The 13,942-nt window shown below is 44.7% G+C and overlaps 1 protein-coding gene across 1 annotated transcript in view; it reads right to left on the minus strand.

The window, feature by feature from the left end:
- Window positions 1–712: 712 nt before the first annotated feature.
- Window positions 713–13,942, minus strand: part of LOC141273771 (protein ELYS-like) — a 112,305-nt gene continuing 99,075 nt past the window's right edge. The window contains exons 32-34 of the mRNA XM_073686108.1: window positions 7,942–8,081; window positions 7,742–7,848; window positions 713–1,374 (exon numbers count right to left, since the gene is read on the minus strand). Of these exons, the coding sequence (XP_073542209.1) occupies window positions 1,194–1,374; window positions 7,742–7,848; window positions 7,942–8,081 (428 nt within the window). The 3' untranslated portion in view covers window positions 713–1,193. The remainder of the gene's footprint in view (window positions 1,375–7,741; window positions 7,849–7,941; window positions 8,082–13,942) is intronic.

The following is a 13,942-nucleotide window of genomic DNA, read 5'->3' on the forward strand; positions in this document are numbered from 1 at the left end:
GTGAGTAGGTTGTGGTCAGAAAGAGGGAGAGGTGAGCTAGAGAGGTTAGATAGGGAACAGAGGCGGGTGAAGATGAGGTCCAGTGTGTGGCCGTCTTTGTGCGTGGGTGTGGAGTTCATCATAAATCAAGTAAGCTGACATTAGGTGTCACTGACTTGATTTCCAATATGAGCAGAGTGCTAGAGACGCAGCAAAAGAACTGATTCCTGTAATAAAACAGGTAAGGAAATGTTTTGCCTCACAAAAAGAATCCGCTGCAATCCCATGCTGTCCTGTCCGTATACTTTTTTGTATCCTTCCCTAGCAAGGTGCTGTGGTATGATCAGACACAGCCATTTAATAGTATGTAGCAGGTGCACATTTATAAGATTATCTCAGCACAGGAACATTTTAACAAATCAAATTGTGGAACTTATTATTATACCAATAGACATTGATTAAAATACACTTTGTTTATGGGACAATCTTGTAAGTATTTTTGTAAGTATTTTTGAAGAGTTATTGAAGTGTTTTGAAAACTTTTACTTTGTTGCAGCTATTTGATTCACAGTGTCTAGTAGTTTGGATCGGATGTCATCAGAAGCCACTTCAAAAGTAGTGTCATGCACTTTTATTCCACCAAACATTTTTTAAAACCTGAAGCGGAAAAAAACTGCATATAGAAACAGTAAACAGGTTCTACAATAGAAATGAATAGGAAGAGTCTCAAGCATTTAAGTGATATTGCAGGTTTTTTTTAATGGACCAACTTTCAAAAACCGTGTGAATGTTCCTTTAAAATGTAGCAGACTTTCTGTGCACAAAATAACACATCAGAAAAAATGCAACATTTACATTAAGTGGATTTATGGCCTTTGCCTTAAAAAGGTCAAGGATGCAGTAAATTTCAGAGAGTCATTATGGAAAACAATGATTAAGTTAAGAAAATGAAACTGAGTTTTATAATAAAAGTAAAATATTGTTAATTCTCTCATTTATTTAACATATTAAGAAACTATAGATACATTTTTTACAAAACGATACAAAATAGAAAAAATGTCTGGGAAGAAAATTCTAATGAAATATTAAACTTCAAGCTTTTAAGACCATTTACAATAATTTATATAAATTATTCTTCCCAGTGAGCCGATTTTAATATTTTACACAGTTTATTTTATTTTACACAGCACATTAAAATCAACAACGTTCATCAATCATCTGATGTTCCTGCGATTGACTGGTTTTGATATAATTTTCCTTCTCCTGGTTTTCCTGGACTGCTTTCGACCAGAAGCTTTAGATTTTAAAGATGAAGGCTTTGTACTTTCTGAATCACCAGTTGCCTTTTCTGGGGGTGACAGCAGCTGAATCTTTATAGGAGGGTGATCTTCTGCCCTATAATATTCCAGAAGTAACAAGTTGAAGTGCACAGGAGTAGTAAGTACATTACATGCCTATAGTGAACAACGATGTGTTAACATTTTCTATGTATACAGGTATGGCTCTGCATCACGGATTGCCATAGCAGACACATAGTAGACGCAGGACGAATAACTCTGCATGCAGCACTATCAAAAGTGAGGAACACCACAACAGTGCCCATTAGAAATCAACAAGGCCAGTGGGGGGTGCTATTGAGGTCAAATAAATAATCTGACACTGGGTAGTGGTTGCAGTTACTTATGGAAACTGCACCACAGATGTGAAAAAAGTCACATCTGAATATCCTTTACTGTGCCCCTTCTAAAACTTATTAGCCAAAACTTACTATGTTCAATGTGTCTAAAATGCAAATATATACAGAATCATATCAAACGAGCCCTTTGACGTTTCTGGTAAAGACAGCAGAGTAGGTCCATATAGCTCATACATTTGGAGAAAGTAGTGTGGAGGACAGAGAGCAAACCATTTCATTAAGTTCATTAAAGGGGATATCTGGGACATTAAAAATAGGAATGAAGTTGCTGAATCAGGCTACTACCTGCCTGTTGTACCCGGCGCCGGTCATTGACCGCTCCTGCTGGAGAGTCTGCTTCCCCCTGTCAGCAGAGCAGCAGTTTCTCCTCCTGTTGACAGGACGGGACCACTGGTGTCATGCTGATTGACGGCCGGCTTCCCCCAAATAGGCAGCAGAGCGCCAGCTGTCAATCAGCATGACACCAGTGGTCCCGTCCTGTCAACAGGAGGAGAAACTGCTGCTCTGCTGCGGTGACCTCAGTAGAAGCCTGTGACTGCTTTGGGCACAACAGAAAGGTACATCGCAACTACCTGCCTGTCCGTGGTTAGGCACTTTTTTTTTTTCGAATCCCGTATCCCCTTTGTCATATTGGTGAGCACCATCTCTCAATACTGCGTCAAACTACCAAATTTACATCCAGATGTTAGTTCACTTAGTACATAAGTGTTCCCAAAACTGTAAAATGTTAGTGTATGCATACCGTGAGAGTCTCAGAGCAGAAATCCCACCTTTGTTATTACACTATTCACATTAGCATATACCACTTAGAATAAATATAGAATAAATGAGAAAAAAAGGGGGAGAAAAGGGTCTGGTAGTAAAGAAAGTGAATAAAATGAAAGTTATTTTGTTAATTAAATAAAATATTAAAATACGGTATTTTTCGGACTATAAGGGTATGTGCCCATGATGCAGACTTTAAGCAGAAATTTCCTGAGCGTTTTTTCCTCTCCCTGGCAGAAAAAGGCATACAGATTTTACATGCGGTTTTTCTGCCAGGGAGAAGCGTTTAGGCGTTTTTACATGCGCTTTTCCAAGCGATTTTAAGCATCACTTGATATCTATAATATAACACTACAAGTGTCCCTCTGTCTGAAGCCTCGATAGACTGTGCAAGCGCGACACGCCTGTGCAGTCTGGCTCCAGACAGAAGAACGCATCCAGCCGTTACAGGTAAGAGGAGGGTATGGCACCGGAGATCACGGTATGCGTAGACACTGAGCACATACCACGATCTTCAGCGCCATATTTACCTGACCGGGAGGAGCGCTGCTGCGGTGCCTCTCTTGACCCAGAGATCGGGGCAGGAGTGAGGCATCGGAATCGGCACATGCGCATAGAGCTATCCGGCGGCATTTTACTGAAGACACATTTACAGTGTGTCTACAGCAAAATGGCGCCGGACAGCGCGGTATGGGCACGCGCCGCACTCCTCCACCGGCCTCCGGCAGAACAGGACACAGCAGCGCTGGAGCACAAGGAAGAAAGGCGAGTATAAGTGTTTATTTTTTTGTATGCGTACAGCATGAAACTGATGAGGAGTAACACGAATACAAAGATTGGGGGGGGGGGGTGAGGGGTACCATGCATACAAAGATTGGGGGGGTGAGGGGTACCATGCATACAAAGATTGGGGGGGGGGGTGAGGGGTAGAACGCATACAAAGATTGGGGGGCTGAGGGGTACCATGCATACAAAGATTGGGGGGGGGTGAGGGGTAGAACGCATACAAAGATTGGGGGGCTGAGGGGTACCATGCATACAAAGATTGGGGGGGGGGTGAGGGGTAGAACGCATACAAAGATTGGGGGGTGGGTGAGGGGACCATGCATACCAGGATTGGGGGGTGGGTGAGGGGACCATGCATACCAGGATTGGGGGGCGAGGGGACCATGCATACCAGGATTGGGGGGCGAGGGGACCATGCATACCAGGATTGGGGGGCGAGGGGACCATGCATACCAGGATTGGGGGGCGAGGGGACCATGCATACCAGGATTGGGGGGCGAGGGGACCATGCATACCAGGATTGGGGGGCGAGGGGACCATGCATACCAGGATTGGGGGGCGAGGGGACCATGCATACCAGGATTGGGGGGCGAGGGGACCATGCATACCAGGATTGGGGGGCGAGGGGACCATGCATACCAGGATTGGGGGGCGAGGGGACCATGCATACCAGGATTGGGGGGCGAGGGGACCATGCATACCAGGATTGGGGGGCGAGGGGACCATGCATACCAGGATTGGGGGGCGAGGGGACCATGCATACCAGGATTGGGGGGCGAGGGGACCATGCATACCAGGATTGGGGGGCGAGGGGACCATGCATACCAGGATTGGGGGGCGAGGGGACCATGCATACCAGGATTGGGGGGCGAGGGGACCATGCATACCAGGATTGGGGGGCGAGGGGACCATGCATACCAGGATTGGGGGGCGAGGGGACCATGCATACCAGGATTGGGGGGCGAGGGGACCATGCATACCAGGATTGGGGGGCGAGGGGACCATGCATACCAGGATTGGGGGGGTGAGGGGTGCCATGCATACCAGGACTGGGGGGCGAGGGGTGCCATGCATACCAGGACTGGGGGGCGAGGGGACCATGCATACCAGAATTGGGGGGCGAGGGGACCATGCATACCAGGATTGGGGGGCGAGGGGACCATGCATACCAGGATTGGGGGGCGAGGGGACCATGCATACCAGGATTGGGGGCGAGGGGACCATGCATACCAGGATTGGGGGGGTGAGGGGTGCCATACATACCAGGATTGGGGGATGAGGGGTGCCATGCATACCAGGACTGGGGGATGAGGGGTGCCATGCATACCAGGACTGGGGGATGAGGGGTGCCATGCATACCAGGACTGGGGGATGAGGGGTGCCATGCATACCAGGACTGGGGGATGAGGGGTGCCATGCATACCAGGACTGGGGGATGAGGGGTGCCATGCATACCAGGACTGGGGGATGAGGGGTGCCATGCATACCAGGACTGGGGGATGAGGGGTGCCATGCATACCAGGACTGGGGGATGAGGGGTGCCATGCATACCAGGACTGGGGGATGAGGGGTGCCATGCATACCAGGACTGGGGGATGAGGGGTGCCATGCATACCAGGACTGGGGGATGAGGGGTGCCATGCATACCAGGACTGGGGGGATGAGGGGTGCCATGCATACCAGGACTGGGGGATGAGGGGTGCCATGCATACCAGGACTGGGGGATGAGGGGTGCCATGCATACCAGGACTGGGGGATGAGGGGTGCCATGCATACCAGGACTGGGGGATGAGGGGTGCCATGCATACCAGGACTGGGGGATGAGAGGTGCCATGCATACCAGGACTGGGGGATGAGAGGTGCCATGCATACCAGGACTGGGGGATGAGGGGTGCCATGCATACAAAGATTGGGGGGGGGGGGGTGAGGGGTACCATACATACATACCAGGATAGGAGTGAGGGGTGCCATGCATACCAGGATTGGGGGGGGTGAGGGGTGCCATGCATACCAGGATTGGGGGTGAGGAGTGCCATGCATACCAGGATAGGATGGTGGGGACAGGAGGGGGCAGGACATACCAGCATGGGAGACCATATACCAATAAAAATGCTCGCCACCAGGGCGTAGAACGGGTTCAATAGCTAGTGTGTATTGATCCTTTAAAGGATAGCAATATGATTGAGACAGTAATTGAAGTGCCACCCAATAGAGAACAATGTTGCACTTTATTTCCTACAAATTGAAATGTTCAGGAACTTTGATACAGTGTATTATATGGAGAAATCTGTATAAGAAGCATGAGTGAATATATTACAGTATTAATGATATACTATATCCAGACTTTGAACAACAAAATAAGTTTAAGTAGTATAGAGGAAGTCCCCGACTTCCAAACATCCAACTTACGTATGACCCCTAATTACGTATGCCTGTTAAACAAAAACACACATGATTAAAGCTGACCTCTCCGGCTATTGTCTGATCCTCCTCTTTTTGCCATTGCGCGTTGCTTCTAAGGCCTTTTCACTATGGATTAGGACTTCATGACACATCCAGACCGCAGGTCACTGCATGTCATAAGGTCTTGTATGGAATTACTGGTCTATGGTGAAGAGACCGGAGAAACAGCACGCAGCGATGCAGAAAAGTGAATCGGATGGTGGGTGCCGAAGTGGTCAGGTATGACTGAGACTGCAGACTTGTGAATCCTCCCAGGGCACGCACTGTGTGCTGCGAAGATTCGCCGTTCTCTGCTCCGGGAACAGCGGTCAGGTATGTAATATGCATGCTTCCAGGCTGAACCAGTCTAGTGGGCGCGACCTCGCTCAATACAACTGTATTGAGCGAGGTCGCGCCCACTAGATGGGTTTTGCCATGGAGAATGCATGTAGAGTACCTTACCGCAGTTTCCGGGGCAGGAAACGACGAATCCTCACAACACACAGTGCGTGCCCTGGGAGGATTCACAAGTCTGCAGTCGCACAGAGTGACTGCACACTTTTCATTTTAAACCAGACAATCCCTTTAATGGAATTAATAAATAGGTGTTCATAAAAAACTGTCAAAATTGAAACATTTATTTTCTGTAAACCTATTCCTTGTATTTTTTCCCTCTTCCCCTTTATTCTATAATCCGTAAATTTTCAGCAATCAGGTCAGACCACCTAGATATTTTGCTCCTATTAAATAGACGTCAATCAGTAATGCCAGATTCTACTGGTAAAGCAGATCCCTAGGTGATATCCTAATAGTCCTTTTTTCTTAGCAGTGGTTTAGTTGCTTTAAGTCCATAATCAGTTTAATAATTTTATTATAGCTTTCTATAGACTTCTCTATATAACTTGGTGAAGGGTGATGTTTGAAATGCCAGACATGAACACTGACGGCGCCCAACAGTATAAGGTAATGGACATTGCTCCTAAAGCCACTGACTATAAAAAAAGATGAGGAGTGGAAAAGTAGACTAACACGCAAGACTGCTGTCAATCACCAATGTGCCTTATTGAAGCCATCCCATGGAGGTGGCACAAATATATTTTAGCATCTGCTGTTAAGCATACTTACCCTGTCAGAATAAAGGGCCAGATTCATTAAAACTGGAATTTTGTACACCAGTCTTAATGATGGGTGTGCAGAATTAAAATGTGCAAACCCCTTATGAATTCGGTACACCTCATCACGGACATGCATCTTGCCAAATATGCTACTCCAGCCAGCAATCATGCCAATACGTTCTCATGGATTACTGCGCATTTTATACTGTTTATATACTCAAAGCAGTAATCAATCATTGAAGAAAAGCGTAGGGCTTTATCTCCAGTGCCAATGTTTGAATGTGCTAGTCTGTTCTTACATAGGAAGTGATCAGGGAGTTCATAACTGGATCACTCTCAATGCTACATATTTACTAGCCAACCAATAATGATCCACTGATGAGAGTGCGATATGGGAATAGATGGTCTCACAACTGAGACTGGTTGATTAGATAACGTATAGAATTAAATAATATAGGACCCACTAACTATTAATGGGAACAAACTTTTAAAAAAGGGAGTTAATGTTAGTCGGTCATGGGAGAAGACTTTCATAATTGAGACTAATATTTAATACAGCATTCACAGACTACATTTGGTACAACATTTCTAGATATTTGTGATTCAGAATCACCTTATTTCTTAATAGAACTAATAATAGTTAGATTTTAATAATATGACTCCAATTGGATTAGATCGTGAATCCAGACAAACTGAAGTAACATTTCTGCTGTAAGGTATGAGCAATTTGTAATAAATTAGTCAAGCAGGTGTTACAATATTCTGTCTCGCCCCAGTTCCAAGTAATTTGGTGTAGCGGCCAAAACTGCTGTGAAAACTGCAACATCTAAGGTATTTTAAGGCTGAATTCTGGTGGTTACACATTGATGAATCAGGCCCAAAAGTGTGTATATATGTAACAGGTTAGATGATTTTACCGAAATTAAGAAGGAAGGAAAACACTACAACAAATACTTACTGGTCGTCTTCCTTTACTCGGCATTTTGAAGGTCTGCCTCTTGGTCGCTTTAGTTCTGGTGTGTCAGGAACATGAGCTATTTCATGCGACTCCTTAACAGTTACATCCTAAAAATTAGGGAAACGCATAATTAGGGCTTAAGATTTTCTGCAATGTAAAAGGAAAGGAAAGCCCAGCAACATAAAACAATGATATCCGACCTTTTCTTCCAGCATTACACTGGTAGAGAGTTTTGTCCTTGTTGTCCTCCTTGTACTTCGAGATGGTGGAGAAAACAGGTACTCTGAAGCTATTGGTGCTGGCGTCTTAGTGGGAGAAATAAGGAGAGCTGTTTGCTGAGCTGCAGAGGGAACAAACAAGTTCATTACGTGAGAAATAGCTGTTCAGTTATTGTTACAAGTATGTCCATGTTTTTTAAAGTACTGGAAAGCTAAAAATGTGCCCATGGAGCACAAAGATTGAAATTTATGAAAACAGCAACACAGCGGCTTTTTTTCTAGTTTATTTGTTGGACCTGAAGACACAAGATTGGAACAAACTGGTTTCTTCCACATCAGGTTTCACAAATTAATGTAGCCAGAAGTGTAGGTTCACCCATTATTGATAACCTAAGAAAAGTTTGGTTTGTAAATGCCACTTAATTATCCCGATTATTGATCCAGAGTTACATTCTACATAAATGAGCGGCACTCAAATAGCTAGAGTTCTGCTCACATGCAGCAGATATGTAGTAGGTGTCGGAGGCATCAAATCTGCTCCATAAAGCTTCCTGGGGCGGCTTCTCCAGTGTGAACATGGAGTTTTACACACAATTTTTTATATGAGGCTATGTTCACACATTGCGTTTTTTGCTGCGTGGTTTTTTTTTCTGCAGCAAAACCTGATCTCTTGCCAGGAGGTTTGTTCAGGATTTTCTTGCTTTTTTGCTTGTTTTTTGGTGCGCTTTTTTCACTGTCCTTTTGTCTCTTATGCATGTACATAAAATTCAGTGAAAAAATGACAGCACAGAACTAGCTGAGCCGTTAGTGCGGCTCTGGGTGATGATGCAGAGTAACTGGGAATCAGCACACAAATGTAACATTTATCATTCTAACTGTAAGATAATGTTTAAACAAAACTATGCTAAACCTAAAACTTGGTGCCTTAGATGAACCAGTAAAGTCTCATTCAGACATCTGTTTAACATGGTCTCCATAATCACAAATAGATCATGCAGCCATAAGTGTATGTGCACACGTTCAGTATTTGGGTGCAGATATTTCTGCATCTCTTGGCAGAAAAAAAGCACGGTTTTTGCATGCGCTTTTTTTTACAGCAAGGAATGCCTTTTGGAGCTAAAGATATTTGAAAAAAGATACGTGGGACATCGCTTTAACCCTTCTCTGGTTTTGCGCACCTTATTCCATGAGCCATAACTTTTATTTTTTTTCAACATGTCCATGTGAGGGCTTGTGTTTTGCAAGACGAGTTGCACTTTTGAACGACACCATTGGTTTTACCATATTGTGTACTGAAAAACAGGAAAAAAATTCCAAGTGCGGCGAAATTGCAAAAAAGTGCAATTCCGCCTTTTTTTTTACCATGTTCACTCAAAGCTAAAACTCACTTGCCATTATGATTCTACAGGTCAATACGAGTTCGTAGATACCAAATATGTATATGTTCTCTTATTTGAGTGGAAAAAAAAATCCAAACTTTGTTATAAAAAAAAAAAAAAAAAAAAAAAAAAAGGCGCCATTTTCCGAGACCAGTCGAGACTATTTTTCGTGGACTGGGTGAGGGCTTATTTTTTGTGCATCGAGCTGATGTTTTTATTGATACCACTTTGGTGTAGATACGATCTTTTGATAACCTGTTATTGCATTTTATTGCAATGTTGCGGCGACTAAAAAAAATTTCATTGTGGCATTTGGATTTTTGTTCTCGTTACGCCATTTACCGATCTGATGAACACTTTTTTTATATTGATAGATCGGGCGCTTCTGAAAGCGGGATACCAAATATGTGTATATTTGATTTTTTTATGGTTTTATTTTGAATAGGGCAAAAGTGGGGGTGGGAGTGATTTAAACTTTTAAAAACATTTTTTTTCTACTTTTTACTTGCTTCAATAGTCTCCATCTTCCGATCACCTGTGTTACACATAGCAGGGCATTAGTCCCGCTATGTGTAACAAAACTGCTCATCGGCTGTGAACGCCGACCGCCGCTCATAGCAGATTGGCTATGACAACCACAGAGGTCGCCTGTAGACTCCGGGTTGTCATGACAACCCATCGGAGACCCCCCGATCATGTGACACGCTTCCGGCATGATCATGTTAAATGCTTTTGTCAGAATTTGACAGCAGCATTTATCATGTTAACAGCTGCGGGTAGATCGCGATTCCACCTGCGGCTGTTAGGGGCATGTCCAGATCAGCGGTCATTTGCCCGGAAAGGTGCAGGCTCAGCACCGGAGCCCGCACCAAAAGGGGAGACACGACATGCGCTGTACATGTACGGAGCATGTCGTGAAGGGGTTAAAGAAAGTGTTTTATTCTTGGCGTGTGTGTTTATTTCACTGTTTACTTACAAGTTTAGTAATAAGGGTGTCTGGCTGACACCTCTTCATTACTAAACCTTGGGCTTTATGTCAGCGACACCTAATCCCATTACCCTGATGCATCAGGAAGAATCTGGGCTAAGTGCCAGAATTGGAACATTAAATATGAAGTGTCATTTCTGGGGCAGCGGAAGGCTGGTATTTTTTAGCTTAGAAAGAGCTATTAGGCCAATATGTCCCCTGGCTATTAACAGCTCACAGCTGTTTGGTTAAGCCTTTAGGGCACGTCCCCACGATCAGGAACCAGCAGCGCGCTTGGACTACGCCCAAAATGCTGCATTCTAATGCTGCACTTGTTTTGTCAGTACATGTGGATCCACTGCATGTAATGACATTTCAATCGGTCAAAATCTGCAAATTGACATGCTGCGGGTGAGTTTACACAGCGTCAAAAACAAGCAGTGGGCATGGGATTTCTTATGAAATAAAATGAATTAAGTAAAATAAATGGTGTGGGCACCCGCGTCATTTTCATATCCAGCAGAGGGAAACCTGGGGGCTGATATTACTAGCCAGGGAAGGGGCAATTAGCCAAAAATGTTCCCTGCCTATTAACAGCCCACAGCTGTTACCTTCGCGTTTACTGGCTAGATACAAGAGGGACCAATGAAAAAAATTGACGTAGGGTCCCCATATAAAATCTGACCAGCAAAGGCTAAACCGACAGCTGTGAGCAGATATTAATAGCCAAGGAAGGGGCCATGGATACTGGCTCCCTCCGAGGCTAATAGTATCAGCCCTCAGCGGCCCTAGAAATTGCGCATCCGTAAGATGCGCCAAATCTGGTGCTTAGTCTCCGCTCTTCCCACTTGCCCTGTGGCGGTGGCAAGTGGGGTAATAATGTTGGGGTTCATGTCAGCCTTGCATTAGCAGCTGGCATGAAGCCCAGGTTAGTAATACCGGGCGTCTATAAGACACTCCCATTACTAACCACATAGTATGGTTTTGAAAAACACACGGACTGAAAAAAATCCTTTATTTGAAATAAAAGTCCACACGGTTTTAATCATTTATTTAAAAATAAACAGTTATATTTACCTAACGCCTAATCCCCTGAAGCCATTGTCATCTGTAAAAGAAACAGAAAATAAAAATACTCACCTAACGTCCAATCCGCTGAAGCCAGTCACCTGAAAAAAATAAAATAAAACCACAACCATATCCCTCATCTGTTCGAGGTGATGACATTATCCACAGTGTCCCACGAAGATTTGGGTCAGTTCTAGAGCAGTCACAGCAGGCTATACATGGACACAGGAGTATAAAATCGCTCCTGTGAGTGCACAGCACTGAGCTGCAGGGAGAGAAGTCACCGGAGTTCAATCAGCTGATAAGCTCTGGTGACCTCACGGCACCACTGCTGCATGAGAATTTTCTGACACAGCAACGGTGCAGTAAGTGAGGTCACTGGAGCTCATCAGCTGATTGAACTCTGGTGACCTCTCTCCCGGCAGATCAGCGCTATACACTGCCGGGAGCGATCACACTCCTGTCAGTGTATCGCTGGCTGCTGGATGATCTGATTGCCGTGGGACACTCGGGATTATGGCAGATATGTGAGTATATAGTGGTTTATTATTGTTTACAAGTGACATGGGCAAAGGGAATTAGGCAAAACCACACAAAGTTGACATGCAGCAGTTTTAAACGCATTGCAAATCCTGACTAGCGTTTTTTGCCCAATTCTTAGCGGAAAAAATGTTGCTAAAACGAACAGTGTGCACACAGCCTAAGGGTATTTGGTGCAGAAAATTCTGTATCTCTTGGCAGGAAAACGCAGCATCAAAAATGTTGCGATTTTGCCTAGTTTTTTCAGTGCATTCAATGGTTGAAAAACGCAGGCAAAAAAGCACAGAGAATTGACATGCTGCAGATTATTTTCTATACTCAACATGTGCATGACAGTTCAGGTTTCTCATTCACTTTGCTAGCACCAGGTTTTATCACAAATTTGCGCACAAAAAAACCCGCAACAAAAAAAAAGCACTAAATCTGCAACATGTGCACACAGCCTAGGGGTATGTGCACACGGTTGGGACTGGCAACACTTTGAAAGCAGCATACTTTATGCTGCGTCCAAATCGCTGCACGCAGGTGAATCCGCATGTGTAAATTGAACCATGCGGATTCACCGCAATCAATAAATTGTAGTGATCTAATTTCTGTTGCGGAGACTAGCCTGCTCTGCAAGAGAAATTAACATGCTGTGGTCTGGAAAGACGCACCGCATGTCCGAGGGTGATCCGCAGGTGCACAGAGACGCATAGTGGGAATGGGATATCTTGAAATCCCATCCACTATACTGTAACATCTGGCCACTCCGGATTGCACGCAGCGCTAGTGCGCTGCTTCCAATCCGCAGCGATTACTGATTGTGCGCACGTACCCTTACACTGAAATAATTGACATGCTGCAGATTTAAAGCTGCACCAAATCTGCAAGTCACAAATAAGCAATGTCTGCATGAGACTTCAGGATTCTCATTCACTTTGCTGGCTTCAGGAAATCCTTCAGGTTGTGACAAATCTGCACTGAAAAACGCAGCAAAAATGGCAACATATGCACATAGCCTAATAGTCTATGGTGAGGATCACGTTTTTGTGTGTCTGATTTTGTTTAAAATCACGGATAAAATCCAATCAATACAAATATATGGATCTGAAAATGCTATCAATATGCAGTTTTTAACATTTGGAAGGTAGAAAAGGCTGTGATTTTTTTAATGCATACAAGAAAATTACTGCTGAAACACTGACTGTAAAAAGGGACATAATGACCAAAAACTGAGGAATGTCAGATTCAAAATGCTGATGAAATAAAACAGACATTTAAAGGGAACCTGTCACCCCCTGGGCGATATCAGCCCTCAACTATGGGCATGCAGGTGATAGAAAAATAAATCTATACATACCTGTATGGCCCATAGCAGAGGTCTGATGGGAACCTGTCACCCCCCCCCCCCTGGGCGATATCAGACCTCAACTATGGGCATGCAGGTGATAGAAAAGTATCTCTATACTACCTGTATGGCCCATAGCAGAGGTCTGATGGGAATCTGTCACCCCCCCTGGGCGATATCAGACCTCTACTATGGGCATGCAGGTGATAGAAAAGTAACTCTATACATACCTGTATGGCCATAGTAGAGGTCTGATGGGAATCTGTCCCCCCTGGGAGATATGAGACCTCTACTATGGGCATGCAGGTGATAGAAAAGTAACTCTATACTACCTGTATGGCCCATAGTAGAGGTCTGATGGGAACCTCTCACCCCCCCCGGTGATATCAGACCTCTACTATGGGCATGCAGGGTATAGAAAAGTAACTCTATACTACCTGTATGGCCATAGTAGAGGTCTGATGGGAATCTGTCACCCCCCCCCCCCCCCCCCGCCCCCGGTGATATCAGACCTCTACTATGGGCATGCAGGTGATAGAAAAGTAACTCTATACTACCTGTATGGCCCATAGTAGAGGTCTGATGGGAACCTGTCACCCCCTGGGCGATATCAGACCTCAACTATGGGCATACAGGGTATAGAAAAATAAATCTATGCATACCTGTATGGCCCATAGCAGAGGTCTGATTGCAAAGAAA

This window comes from Phyllobates terribilis, unplaced genomic scaffold (assembly GCF_046119375.1).
Source record: "Phyllobates terribilis strain yellow unplaced genomic scaffold, ASM4611937v1 Scaffold_5__5_contigs__length_657084704, whole genome shotgun sequence".
Lineage (NCBI taxonomy): Eukaryota > Metazoa > Chordata > Amphibia > Anura > Dendrobatidae > Phyllobates > Phyllobates terribilis.